This window comes from Stegostoma tigrinum, chromosome 12 (genome assembly GCF_030684315.1).
Source record: "Stegostoma tigrinum isolate sSteTig4 chromosome 12, sSteTig4.hap1, whole genome shotgun sequence".
NCBI classification, from domain to species: Eukaryota; Metazoa; Chordata; class Chondrichthyes; order Orectolobiformes; family Stegostomatidae; genus Stegostoma; species Stegostoma tigrinum.
In genome coordinates, this window is record NC_081365.1 from 32,952,632 (window position 1) to 32,967,915 (window position 15,284).

General features: G+C 39.3%; 1 protein-coding gene across 3 annotated transcripts in view; it reads right to left on the reverse strand.

The window, feature by feature from the left end:
* LOC125457270 (suppressor of tumorigenicity 14 protein-like) overlaps positions 1–15,284 on the reverse strand; it is a 132,729-nt gene that overhangs the window by 92,567 nt on the left and 24,878 nt on the right. For all 3 annotated transcript variants that reach the window (XM_048541259.2, XM_059650271.1, XM_048541260.2), the window contains 4 exons: positions 14,369–14,436; positions 13,132–13,328; positions 12,518–12,556; positions 6,775–6,961 (listed from right to left, as the gene is read on the reverse strand). In XM_048541259.2, coding sequence (XP_048397216.1) covers positions 6,775–6,961; positions 12,518–12,556; positions 13,132–13,328; positions 14,369–14,436 — 491 coding nt within the window. The remainder of the gene's footprint in view (positions 1–6,774; positions 6,962–12,517; positions 12,557–13,131; positions 13,329–14,368; positions 14,437–15,284) is intronic.

Here is a 15,284-nt window from a genome sequence, read left to right on the forward strand (position 1 = left end):
GTGATGCCCCAAAAACACTCAAGAAGCTTGACACCATCCAGGACAAAGCTTGATTGGCACTACATCCACATGCATCCACTCCCTCCACTAACAATACTCAGTAGCAGCAGTGTGTACTATCTCCAAGATGCACTGCACAAATTCACCAAAGATCCTCAGACAGCACCTTCAAAACCCACGACCACTTCTATCTAGAAGGACAAGGGCATCAGATATATTGGAACACCACCACCTCTAAGTTACCCTTCAAGCCACTCACCATCCTGGCTTGGAAATATATCGCTGTTCCCTTACTGTCGCTGGGTCAAAATTCTGGAATTTTCTCCCTAATAACACTGTGGGTCACCCGCAGCAGGTCCACATCCCACAAATGAATAAAAAAAGAAAATAATACAAGATAGCTCTTTTTTGTGTGGCTAATAGTGCCCTCCAGGCATTAGAAAGAAATAGAATACTTGTCTACATGACAGATGCTAGGTGGTGATCATTCCTTTTTGGAAAGGTTGGGTACGAAGTGAATATCATCCAGAATGCATTACCCTCTACAGAAATGTGCTTGGATCAGTGCAACCTGAGCTACTCTGCCACCTTGCAATGGCTTGATGCTCACGCTGAACCTCTGGAAGTTACTGAGGTCCATCGTGTCTTCCACCTCCTGTGGATATGTGCCATTCATCTACATCTTTCAAACATCTAAAAGGTTATGTTTTACAAAGGACAGCACACAACCACCATGCAAGAAACCCTTAAAGGACTGAACTGGATCATGGCCCACAACTATCAAGGCACAGGAACCACACGTTCACAAGGGTTCAGCAACCTCATCAATGGTGGCACAGGTGCAGTGATAGCAGCAGTCATAGGGACTGTATTGTCGGGCTACATAAAGGTACCAACAGTAATTACTTCAATGGATAACAGTCAACCCTAGCGGTCATATAAATAGTCTCTCCAGCGGCACCTGAAATTGCCTTAGGAGAAAGGCAACTGGCTTGAGGTCTTGTCTACACCTGCAGATGGTCACAGCCTGCAACTAAAGAAAACTTGCCATGGAGGAAACGTGCACACTCCTCTGGGCTTGAGTGATTCTGTCAATTTGGAATTGAAAGTATTCTACTGACATCTCATACTGGACATCTGTCATTGACGAGATGCTATGACTGGTGACTGTTTGAAAGTTGTCACCCAGGGCTACAGCCACTTCCTAGAATGAACCAGTGGCAAAGGAGTTCAAGACTATTGTCGCTTTCACATACAATGGCAGGACGAGACCACACAAGCAGCAAGGCAGGAGATTCATCACTTCAAGGGGGCACAAATTAGCAATAACCTGTCATGGTAGGTGCGCCTTCAGGAGCTGGAACTTCAGGGGTATAGCTTGTGGTGAATGTAGCATCTTCAAGCCATTCCTGTCTCTTGGGCATTACCTTCTGCATCCCAGGGCATGCCAGCAGAGCAAGGGAAGCAGGCAGATGTGAACAATGCCAATAAATCTCTTTTCAAAACACACACCATTTTTAACTTGGTACTATTTCGCTGTCTTTTCACTGTCATTGAACCAAAATCCTGGAATTCTCTTCTTATTAACACTGCGGGTTTCCCTAAACCACCTGGACTCACCAGGTTCTGGGTGAAAAAACACATCCCCTGTGAATGAAGAAAATAAAGTATATTTGATCCTACCTCTAAAAAACAAAAATGGAAATTGTTTCATTTCACAGCACTAATGCCCCTCAGACTGATAGAGAAGATTTCATCCTCTGAAACATGTCTATATTCTTTACCTATTTCCAATGGTGTGCAAATTCACTGATGTGTTCATTGGGCATCATTCCAATAGCATAACTGTAACAGGACCCAGCTGCTCCATTTCAAAACCAAAAATCCCGGTTTTAAATCTCGGAGGCTCTCCACAAAGGATATATCAGGAATGCCCATCCAAATCTATTCTTAAAGGCAGAGCCGTGCCTTCCCAATTCCCATTGAGACCCAGACTGGTCAAACCATTCTTTTGTTTATTAGTCAAACAGTCTGAGGACAATCCATCCTTTTTCACTCATAACCTCACTCTAAGAAAGGTTCACAGATTTCAGACAACTTCAAACTATTTCAGTCTCAAGTTTCCCTGAAGCCCGTCAGTATATAATATGGATGGTGATGAGGAGTTCTTGCGATATATACAAGAACTCTGTCCTACTCACCACTTCACAGGTTTGTTTGGCACAAAAGGTAGAGGCAGGTTATAAACTCCCTGAATAAAAATTAATAACTTTTTATTTATGAGAGATAATCCCAGAAATGAACAGTTCAGGTGTATATTGCCATCCTCTATGCCATCTCTTCTCTCAGCTGAAGGAGGTCTTACATCTTTCAACCCAGACATTTTATGGCCACCATTACAGTTTTCAGAATGTGACCTATTTGCAGCTGTGATTGCTTACAAATATAACTGAACTGAAAACTGTTCAAAAAAACTGTACTTTTCAAATTGCTCAAACATTTGGAGCCAAAACTGCAAGAAATCCACTTCATTCATCAAGTATCGGGGAACTGGAAAAACTTAAACTTACAAGTTAACAGCATTTGAATTCGGAAAGGCTGCAAAAGATCAGGTGAAGTTAATTAAGTAAGCTTTAATGATTGCTTTTATTTTCACAGAAGAATGGAAAACCAGTCAAATCTAGTTTTTGAATAACCTATTTCTGAATGAGCCCACAGGCTAATGCTTTCACGGTGTGTGAACATGGTCTGCACACATCCAGTAGGCATTCTCAGATTATCCCCCGTAACTTTTAAAGAGAGAATGTTTGCAATCGCTTCTTTACTTAAGAGGCGACAGACAAGATGCAAAATAAGAGATTTTTTTTGTTGCCAGTGCACCACTCATTTATATATATCATATATTTTTGCATTTCATTGCGGCATTACTTTTTGTCCTTTCTGTTAAACCAGTTTATTTTGCTCTTCTATTATACATTTGAACAAGGTTTACTTCACATCAGCTGAAAAGCTTCATTAATCATCTTTTTTGCATTCAAGTGGCGCCTTTTTAGACTCTCAGACTTAGGCAAATTCTTCTCAATAGTATAGAGAGATATAATAATTTTGTTACTATTAAACCCAGAAAGGTGTGGTACTATATCTGAAATTCGGGCAATACCCCAATTAGTGTAAAGTCAAAAATCACAGAAGATTTGTTGGTTGACTTAGCTTATATTAAACTGGTTCAAACATTGAATGAGGATGCCTGAAAATTATTAGCATGTACTTTAGAATGTAAAATATAATGTTAAGCACTGAAAATAGTCATGGGTTAAAACGGAACCCTGAACACTGCTTTGAAATTTTTTTTTACAATTTTGTTGGATTCAATTTGTTTAACAAAAACTGAATCGCTTTGGGTTATAGACAAGCTGTTCCAGAACAATTCTTATCACATACTTATATCATAAATAGAAAGTATGAGGTCATTAGGAAAATACAATTCATTTCTATTTTACCCAAATAGCTCGCCTTTGTGACTAACACATATTCACAAGCATCTGACTGCACAGTTGTGAGCTTTGGTGCCAACATTCTACATCAAGAAAAAGCATGTTTAGCAACAACTAGCAACATGCTGATAATGACACGTCTTTATTTTAACACATCATTCTTTCTCTGATTGCAATTAAAATGTCTTTTTTTAGTTTCTTTTATTCAGGCTAATGAGACGATTGGGTAAGGTGGTCAGGGACAAATTAGATTTTTCCTCTTTGCATCCAGTATCAGAACATTCCTGTTTACCTGTAGCATAGCCACATGAATTCAGGCTGACTGCTGATAGTGTCCTTCCTTTTCTGGCTAAAAGGAACCCACAAGAAATGTGCCCAGGGGTAGTCTCGATCTAATTCTCAAGTGACATCAGCTCAAATTTGGCACAGAAGTAACAAACTCACTCAGACCACAGGATAACTGGTGCTACAAATGGAAAGGAAATGATGAGGGGTATTCTGAACTTGGTACTGAGGTATATTGTTAGTGGAGGAGACAGTGACATAGTGGTAACATCACAGGACAAGTAATCTAGACACCCAGACTAATGTTCTAATGTTCTAATGGCTCTGAATACCACATCATGGTATATTGCAACATTTGTATTAAATAGAAACAAATCTGGAATAAAAAGCCAATCCAATGGTGACCACGTAATTATTGTCATTTGTCAAAATTGCCCTCTGGTTTGCTTATGCCCTTTAGGTAAGGAAATCTGTCATCAAGCCTACATGAGATGCACAGCAACGCTGCAGACTCTTAGGTGCCTTCTCAGATGGCCTAGCAAGACACTCAGTTCAAAAGTAATTTGTTATGGGCAACGATTGCACTTTTCATAAACGGGGTCAAGTGGACAGCCAAACTCTGCAGCACCATGGCAATGCCCTGACCAATCAGAATGCTCTGAGAATTAAGATCGACTGCTATCTGTTTTGGCTGATGGCCTAATCAGCACTCCCTTTATCATTCGGTATAAAACGATGTCGCTTTGTTAAGCTCTGTTTCTTGCATCCTAGTTCTGATGAGTGAAAGACAAAAAGCTTCAGCTTCTAGTTTCCGTTTGACAATGTTTCAGTTCTGTACTAGCAGACACTTATTCTCATTTCAAGTCAGTCGATATTTACCACACCAAAGCTCAGTGCTAACCTAATAATGAAAAAAAATCAACATATGTAGGATGTTTGGGATTAGTGAGCAGATTTCCTCAAATTGCTTGTAAATCATTTGAGTCAAAATTCATCCCCAGGTGAACTTTGACACATGCTGTATGTATTGATTTGGTAGATACTTTCCATGATGAGGTGACATAACACAAACTTTTTCATTTTTCCTGATAATTTGGCTCCTTTGATTTAATTCTATTATATTTTGTCCTTTAAATAGCTGTTTAGCAGTACCGAATTTGAGTATTGCTAGAAAAAAAACATTTTTTAAAGCTTTTGTCATGCATTTTTCAGGACAATTTGCAAGAAATTCCAAAGTAAAGAGAAAATTAAAATTAGATAGTAGGAGAGAAAAGGGTTGATTGATTGGCAAGTGGGTTTTCTCCATGGCAACACTTCTACTAATTACAGTCTGCACACTGGAAGTAACCAGCACTTAGAAATTCTGGTTGCTGGAGATTTCCAGTTGGTCAAATCCTGGACGACACAAAATATGATTAAAAAGTAAATATATTGAAATTCAAGTCATCAATCACTATTTCATGTGAATTGAAGGGGGTTCAATTAAAGATTCACATAAGATTCAATGATGTAGGGTTACTGGCAACATAATTATTGGCTGCAGAACACTATAGGTTGTAAAACTAAAATTGTAAATGGTGCTGTTCAAATACAGTGATAACAAGGTGTAGAGCTGGATGAACACAGCAGGCCAAGCAGCATCAGAGGAGCAGGAAGGCTGATGTTTCGGGCCTACACCCTTCTTCAGAAATGGGGGAGAGGAAGTGGATTCTGAAATAAATAGGGAGAGAGGGGAGGTGGATAGAAGATGGATAGAGGAGGCAGACAGGTCAAAGAGGCGGGGTTGGAGCCAGTGAAGGTGAATATAGGTGGGGAGTTAGGGAGGAGATAGGTCAGTCCAGGGAGGAGAGACAGGTCAAGGTGGCAGGATGAGGTTAGTAGGTAGGGGAATGGGGGTGGGGTTTGAGGTGGGAGGAGAGTATAGGTGGGAGGAAGGACAGGTTAGGGAGGCGGGGATGAGTTGGGCTGGTTTCCGGATGTGGCAGGGGGAGGGAGCTTCAAAATCTCCCCTCCCTCACCTTCACTGGCTCCATCCCCGCCTCTTTGACCTGTTTGTCTCCTCTCCACCTATCTTCTCTTCTACCCATCTTCTGTCCTCCCCCCCCCCCCCCCTCCGCCGTCTCCCTATTTATTTCAGAACCCCCTTCCCCTCCCCCATTTCTGAAGAAGGGTCTAGGCCCGAAACGTCAGCCTTCCTGCTCCTATGATGCTGCTTGGCCTGCTGTGTTCATCCAGCTCTACACCTTGTTATCTCAGATTCTCCCACATCTGCAGTTCCAATTATCTCTGTTCAAATACGGGTTCTCATTCACAGCACAGATACAATCAGGACCAAAGGATGCACACAGTGCAGGTCACATTAAAAAGGTTCATTTTTACAATGTCATGAATGGATCCTGATATTTTCCAAAATCAAACATTCGGCTTAAACTGAGGATGCATGTGGCACGTTACTGGGAACAGAAATGAAAGAACCACCCAGCCATTCGTTAAACAGTAGATTTGCTGGTACAAGAGATAATTCCTTGTCATCTAGAAGGAAACAAAATTACAAGACAATTGTGATCACAATGGATTTGAGGATGTAGAGTAACAGGTGTCAAATAACTGCATAATGAGCAGGCAGTCAAGCTTGATGTGCCTGGCACACTTCTTGATATTCTTCAGCATCTTGCATGAAATCCTGCAACAGGGGCACTTTGAAAGTGATCCTCGCATATTAAAAAAGCATGATCATTTCAAAAAATGCCACTGTACCTTCAAGATTTTCCTTCCTTCCAGGTGATGACCATTGCCCTTTAATACCCACATCAACTGGAAGACAACACTGGGCAGAACCTTTGCAAGAAGAAAACAAGAGGAAAATCATGGCCTGCAGGCCTGCATCCCAATGTCCTTAATTGCTCATGTTTTCAACAAATATTTTCCAGTCCCTGCATGAACTGCACAGTTCCTTTGGAGTAGATTTCCTGTCCGGTGTCCTGCCTGTCCTTACCTGATGATTAGTTTCTTTTTTCCAGGCACCAATGAATCGTAAAGTGCAATGTAATTCAGGCTACAATCATCATTCATAAAATATTTCTCAATTGTGAATTGCAGCAAATGGTTTTCAGGCGCCCTCATCTCCCAACGACATGATGACGCTTTGTGCCACTGGATTCTTCTATCAGTCACAGGACATGCTGAGGAGTAAGATAAAATCATTAGAACTTAATGTTGGGACAAAATTGAAAGACTCTTTGTTCTTTGTTACAACAGCAGATCATTGGGAAATACTGTTCAGTAACAACTAGAACATGAAGTATGCTTGGGTGCCAGTGAAAGGTGAAACTAATAAATTGAATCTGTACAAATGGTTTTGGGGAGGTTCCTGGATGTTATGAATATTTCATACATCACCATAAATTATCAATTTTAAACTTAGTTAAATGTAATGGAAAAGGTTAACATGCAGGAATTTTTTAAAAAAGATTCCCTACAGCGTGGAAACAGGCCCTTTGGCCCAACAAGTCCACACCGCCCCATGAAGCATCCCACCCAGACTCATCCCCCTATAACCCACACACCCCTGAACACTATGGGCAATTTGGCATGGCTGATCCACCTAGTCTGCTCATCTCTGGACTGTGGGAGGAAACCCGTGCAGACACGGGGAGAATGTGCAAACTCCACACAGAAAGTCACCCGTGGCTGGAACTGAATCCAGGTCCCTGGTGCTGTGAGGCTGCAGTGCTAACCACTGAGCCACCATGTCGCCCCAAATGTGCCAGTAATATTCTACGCAGGGAGGGATGGAGGACATAGTCTGATACAGATTCTTGTCAAATTAATCTGCTTTGTATCAAATTGATGCAGGTGTCACAGAAATCCCCAGGTTATTTTTGATCTCAGTTACAATTTGGAATTTGCAGTCAACCAGAATATAGAATTCAGGTCAAACTGTAGCCTGTCTCAAAATATGATCTAATCTCAGTCATTAGAATATTGAAGGCAATTAATCTTCTCTTGCCAAATACAGCTGCTTGCTGGTCTATTGTTTTCGAAACTATCTTGCCACTTTCCCATGCAGCTTGTTTTACACTATCTATAAATCTTATTTCTTCATGTGCCCCATTATATTAAGTGGTAAAATTGGTTTTGGGAAATATCACACCATGAGCACCCTGCCTGTTTAGGTCAACATATTCTGCCTTTTTCATTAAGCACCTAAATTAATTTAATTTTCACCTTCTGTTTTGCTCATTGTGATTTTGTTTTGTTCTTTGTTGCATTACCTGCCTTTGTTGCAAACCTATTCGTAGATTATTCTTATCTCCAATGCTTTTAGAACTTTGGCAGATTTCCTTCATAGATTCAGTAATTACGTTTCTAATAAAGACAGCAGATTGAACAAAACACAAACTTTGCAGTGTCATATATCTCTCTCATTATAAAAAAAAGGAAGCCTATTGTACCACAACTGTTTTTGCACTTCAAGAGTTCTCAGTTGAGCTCATTTTTTACTTTAAGTGCAAAGGAGACAAGAACGGATTCACAAGTTTTCTGACTGCCTATTTGTGCCATCTTTGCAGTAACTTGCAGGTTCAGCCTGGTTTTGTACAAAGACACATTGGAGAATGGGGCAAAGAAAAGGTGGGCTGTACCTTCTTACAGACTGCATCAGCACTTATGTTAAATGTGCAAGCTGTACAACCTGAAATTGACTCTGCAGCAGCACCAAAAATGTAGTAATTTAAACTCCACTCTGTGACCAATGCTGCATGTAGAGGCAAAAGAAGAATCCAGAATTCCACACTGTAGCATGCATTGGAAAGAATAGTGTCAACCACGAAAGCAACAACGCAGCCGAGGAATAAATAGAAAGATTTTTGGTTCAAATCCTGTCAATATACAGTTCTCCAATGTCTACTGTTTCTCAACATCAAGTCAACGCATGCATGATACAAAAGGTTTTCCTTAAATCTGCTACATGCTGATTGCCTCTAAATATTACATAGTGAGGACAACTTTACAGATTATACTTATCGTGTAGCTCATACTGCAATGGGAAGTCACGCTACAATGGCATTTTCAAAGGCTTGCCCCATCAAAAAGCTTTCCAATAAAGTCTAACTTCCTAACTCATCTTGATTTTTAGACAAGCATACACATTTTGTCACTTATTCACTCACTCTGCAATGTAGGAAACATTGGTTATATCATAAGAATTAGGTGCAGGATTAGCCATTTAACTCCTTGAATTTCCTTCACCATTCAATAAGATCATGGTTCATCTGACTTGGGCCTTAACTCTACCTCCCTGCCTACCCCCCAAGCCCTCATCTCCTCTAACAACCAAAAACCTGACTCAAACTGGAATACATTTAATGACCCAGTCTCCAATGTGAGCTAGCAGGAAGAATTCCAACCACTAACAACCAAACCTCAGAGGCAAAAGTCTGCCTCATCTCCATCTTAAATGGAAAAACCCCTATTTTATACTGTAGTCCTTATTCTAGATTCTCCAAGAAGGGGAAACTACCTCTCAGCACATTCAAGCTCTTTCTGAATCTTGATAGGTTTCGGTAAGACCATTTCTCACTCTTCTAAACTCCAATGGAATATACACCCAACTGGCTCAACCTTTCCTCAAAAGTCTTTGCCTTCATCCCAGCAATCAACCTAATGAACTTTCACTGAATTGCTTCCATGAAAAGTAGATCCTTCCTTAATTATGGAAACTAAAATTGTATGCAGTACTTTAGAGGGAGGCTCCCAAACTCCCTTTACAGTTGTAGCAAAACTTCCCTACTTGTAGACTTCATGCTCTTGCAATAAAGGTCAATATTACATCTGTCTTCTGAATTATTAGCTGTATCTGCATATTGACTTTTTGTAATTCATGTAAAGGGACACCAAAGTCCCTCAGTACAGTAGCATTTTACAGTCTCTGTCCATTTAAATCATACTCAGCTTTTGTCTTCGTTCTCCTGAAGTGGGAAATCTCACCTTTTTCTATATGATACTCCGACTGCAAAATGTTTGGCCAATCACTTAACCCTGCTATATCAATTTGTATCCTCCTCACAACTAACATCCTTATCAGGCAAATGACACAACATCTATAAGCTTTTATGTATGTTTAATGTGCTAGCTGGTGAAATTCATTGTGATGAGTGCTAAAAGAAAAGATGTTGGGTGGCTAAAGCAGATGCTGCCCCAAAAGAAGACTGCCAGTCACACTGATTCTCATTCAGTCAATTTCACTCATTCCTGAGTACAATACTGTTAGATAGCATCGTACAATGTTACAGAACAAAAGGAGACCATTCAGCTCATCATATCCATGCTGGCTCTCTGGGAAAGTAACTCAGCTGGTGCCATTCTTTTGCACATTCCCCATCAAAGTCAAAAATCACACAACACAAGGTTATAATCCTGCTTGTTTATTTGAAAACACTAACTTTCGGAACGTTGTGCCTTCATCAGGTATAGTGAGAGCGGCATCAAGACACAGAATTTATAAGTAAAAGATCAAAAGATCAAACAACTGATGAAAATGTATTGAATAAACCTAAAATGGCTGGCTGACTCCCTCCTGTTAAAACTTTCAGGTTTCGATTGATTAAAATGCAAGTCCCAGAGTTTCTTTTAAGTCAATGCCCCGAGGTAACTGAATGTTTTTTTAGTGTATACAAGAGGTGACATCTCAGGTGTGAGGCCTTGTTTAGAATCTATCTATATTTTAACTTAGAGTCAGACTGGTTTTATTTCCAAAGCAGGAATTTTTGAAATGCCCCATTAAGTGACTGTGTCTACAAACTGCAATTTTTGAACAAAATAGAATATATCTAGAAATGCAAATTTACCCCATAGGTTTGTGTGTGTGTGTGCGAGGGAGAGAGAGATTGTGTGTGTGTTTGTTTGAGATAGTGTTTGCATATGTGTGCCTGTGTGTGTGTACGTGTATGTGAGAGTGCATAGTGTGGCGGGGCGACACATACACACACGCATGCACACACGCACACAAGAATTTACTTGCAAGTACAAATCTGCAAATGAGGTGAACTTGCACTTCCAGATTTATATTTGCAGATAAATTCTATTTTGTTCAAAAAACACACAATTTGTAGAGACAGTCAGTCAATGGGGTATTTTATAAATTCCTGCTTTGGAAATGAAAGCAGTCTGAGGCCAGGTGAAAACACAGACAGATTCTAAACAAGGCCTAACTCCGAAAATGCGTTGTCTGACCTGAGATTTCACCTCATGTATACAGTCATAAAACCCCTGGTTAACCCGGAGCAATGACTTGAAAGAAATTCTGGAACTTGCATTTTAATCAATTGAAACCTGCATCTCCTTTCTAACTGATTAAAGATTTAACAGGAGGGAGTCAGCCAGCCATTTTAGGTTTGTTCAACACATTTGCATCAGTTTCATGATCTTTTGATCTTTTACTTATAAATACTGTGTCTTGCTGCCTCTCTCACTCCATCTGACAAAGGAGCAACGCTCAGAATTCTAGTGTTTTCAAATAAACCTATTGGACCATAACCTAGTGTCATGTGATTTTTGACCTTGTCCAACCCAGTCAAACACCGACACCTCCACACCATTCCTCATTGCCATGTAGGTGCTTTCTCTTCAAATAGTTATCCAGTTTCCTCAGTTGGCTTACTGCTGACGCATGGACCCATGCCCATGTTAATAAACAACCACAAACAGCACATAGATGGCTGCTCACACCAGAAAACAAATGCATAGTGTGATTGCTGTTTTGGAATCAATTTACATCCATGGCACTGAAAATACTGGCATCATGCAATGGCCTTTCGTTAGCTATGTCCATCCGCGGTTTAAAGAATTCGATTGGAGTCCATGATTGTTGCAAATTGTGCATTACATGTTGTGATGCATGTGCTCAGGGAGATAAATATTTTAGTTCTTAATTAAAAACATCTGAAATTTCATAAAAAGTTGTTAAAGTACCACTGGAAGCTTTTTTCCATAATAATTCTCTTTTAATGAACTATGCTTTCTCAAATTTGTAGATCTATGATGACTATCTGTTCTTCCCAATATTGAATAATGAAATAATTGAACTGGGGGGAAAAAGCATGTAGCATTAGTATTCTTCCAATCGTTTTAATAATAGATCTAACAATTATCGCAATTTAAACAGTATTCAATAATGGAATATATTACAAACCAGTCACTGGCAATAAAAGATTTATTGTGAACTAATATCACCAAGTACAACGCTGCACAGAACTGTAACAGCAGTCATGATGTTCTACTTGCTGAATAAATCCTTTCTAACATTATGAAGCACCAAATCTTAAGTGGATCAGCTAGAAAGCGACTGATTAACGAACTGTAAAATGTATTACATTTAAGACACTGATACTAAATTATCATCTATCAAGTAAGACAACATATTCCTTGCAACATAGGGGTAATTTCCTATAAATAGCAATTTTGTTGTATGAGAGATTGAGAAGAAATTTATTTTTTTCATCAAACTGTACTTGAGATTTATCTCAAACAAATATTTTATATTATGTTTCTTGAAATAGCAAACTATTAAATTGCATAATATTTGTAATTGTCAATTTGAAACTTTCTGAGTTACATTCACTGTTGTAAAAACAGACTCTACTACGAATATTGTGCCAGTTCAGTATGGACTATTGACACAAGCCTCAGCAAAAGAAAGAAAAGTTACCTGTAACTTAGTTATTTAAAAAATGTTTTACCTTCTTCCGAGAAGAGAGAATGCTCATCATTTTCTGTTTCTACAACAGGATAATAGAAATAAAAGCATTAGCAACAAATTTCAAAATATTCCATGGTACTCAAAGTGAATGAACACTTATAAACGTTTATTATGAGCAATGTTATTATGTTTATAGATTTGCATATTATATTGAATGAAACCATTAAAACAGCCAGAACCATGCAACTGTGAAAACATTGTTTGATGTACACTCCCTTGATCTCTGAAAAGGTGGAACTTTCAGACTTTCTTTTGTAAAAATAATATGAAAAGTAAGCTTCAGACTGGATGACTGACAAACTAATACTTTTGTTACACTGTCTTTAACTAAGAAGAAAAATGTTCCTTCAAAGTGATACATTGATCATAATACAACTTAGAGTTAAGATCATCTCCATTTCTCAGAATAAAAGACTGGAAGAAGAATCTAACATGATTAGTTCATGACACTGCCTATTTTTTTTAATAAATCTTATACTGATTTCAAACAGAGATACATGGATCGATCTACAGACCTCGAACAAATACAATGAGAAAATGTAAAAGTGGACAACTCTAATCATGAGAACTAATATTACAAGAAAACTGTCATACCGTAAATGTTAACAGAATTGATGTCTACATGAAACTTTTCCAAATGCTCAGTTGTATTGCTTGATTCAGTTGGTTTCCTCATGTAGTTATTCAATACCTTAACCATATCAACTGCGTGTAGGACCTTATTGTCTTCCAGAAGTCTATTTTTCCCCACAGAGAATGTAAGCATGAAGTAAGCTAAAACACTTCCTTCACTGTGAAAAAAGATAAAATATTAAATTACATTAGAAAGCCCAACTGCAAGAAGCCAAAACATTTGCATTGATAATCTATGAATATCTCAAAAAGTTTTCAGCCAGTGTGAGGCTGGTGTACTTGTTGGAAGCATTAAGTTTGAGTAAAAATGGTACCATTAAAATACTTTAAGACAATTCATGTATTTGATGTTTTTAAACAATTGTTTTGAAAGATTCCTTAAACAACACATAAAAATTGCTGTAAAAGCTTGTTAGAACAAAAATTCTCAGATTTTTCTGTACAGGACAATTCAGAATAGCTGTCTGCCCAACCGTCCTTAATGAACTACAAATATTCATTTTTGCAGAATGAAAGTAAGATGTCAACTTTGGTTTTAGTCAATCCCCATAAACTGTAGCTTGTCAAAAATAAAATCTCTCTCACTCATCAAACCCTTTGGCATTGATCTAAATTAGCTCCTGGGCCTATGTGCATCATCTAAATCTTTCCAATGCCTTTCCAACTGGAAAATTTTGACATCACTTTGAATTCCCAATACTTTTTCAACTTCCCTCCCAGTAGCAACTATTATTTTCGTTACTGATCATCATCTATTTCTTTGACAAAAGATCCATTTTCTAATCACAGTTATGATGTGCCTGATGGTTTTCTACAAAAGTTGTGTTATACAAATGCAGCTTTTGTAGTTGTTAGCATTGATTTATGGCTATTAAAGTGTGTCTTAGAAATACTGTAAAATTTGTTTTTCCTTTCGGAACTTAAACCACATTTCATTCAAAGGAGTAATTTGCCAGAATAATTAGAAACTGTAACATCAGTAAGTTGCAAAGCCCAGAATTTTAACTACATGTTTGCATGTATTAATATATGATGATCCTAACTCTTAAGCTTCAGTGAAAAGCAATACACATAGGTGGATCAGTAATGATCTCTGAATGGATGACAAAAACAAATGAACATTTAAAAAGTCTTTTAAAAAAAACTTGATTTGAGTGGAAAACAAGTATATGAGAACATTAAAGAAATGAATTCCTACCTAAAGGCGATGACATTGAGACTGACAAAGCGTTGCGCCAACTGTGATCTTCTAAACATTTCGGCCAACTGCCAAACACAAAATAAACCAAAGCAATAAATCAAATTCCACCACCCAGTTATTTCTAAGTAGTTAGCATTAGCATTGTGTGCCGTTTTTGTCTCTTTTTGAGGAAGGATGTTCTAGCTATGGAGAGACTACAATAAAGCTTTACCAGACTGGTTCTTACAAAAGCAGGACTGAACATATTCAGTGATAATGGGAACTGCAGATGCTGGAGAATCCAAGATAATGAAATGTGAGGCTGGATGAACACAGCAGGCCAAGCAGCATCTCAGGAGCACAAAAGCTGACGTTTCAGGCCTAGACCCTTCATCAGAGAGGGGGATGGGGTGACGGTTCTGGAATAAATAGGGAGAGAGGGGGAGGCGGACCAAAGATGGAGAGAAAAGAAGATAGGTGGAGAGTAGAGTATAGGTGGGGGCCTAGGGAGGGGATAGGTCAGTCCAGGGAAGACGGACAGGTCAAGGAGGTGGGATGAGGTTAGTAGGTAGGAGATGGAGGTGCGGCTTGGGGTGGGAGGAAGGGATGGGTGAGAGGAAGAACAGTTTAGGGAGGCAGAGACAGGTTGGACTGGTTTTGGGATGCAGTGGGTGGAGGGGAAGAGCTGGGCTGGTTGTGTGGTGCAGTGGGGGGAGGGGACGAACTGGGCTGGTTTTGGGATGTGGTGGGGGAAGGGGAGATTTTTGAAGCTGGTGTAGTCCACATTGATACCATTGGGCTGCAGGGTTCCCAAGCGGAATATGAGTTGCTGTTCCTGCAACCTTCGGGTGGCATCATTGTGGCACTGCAGGAGGCCCATGATGGACATGTCATCTAAAGAATGGGAGGGGGAGTGGAAATGGTTTGCGACTGG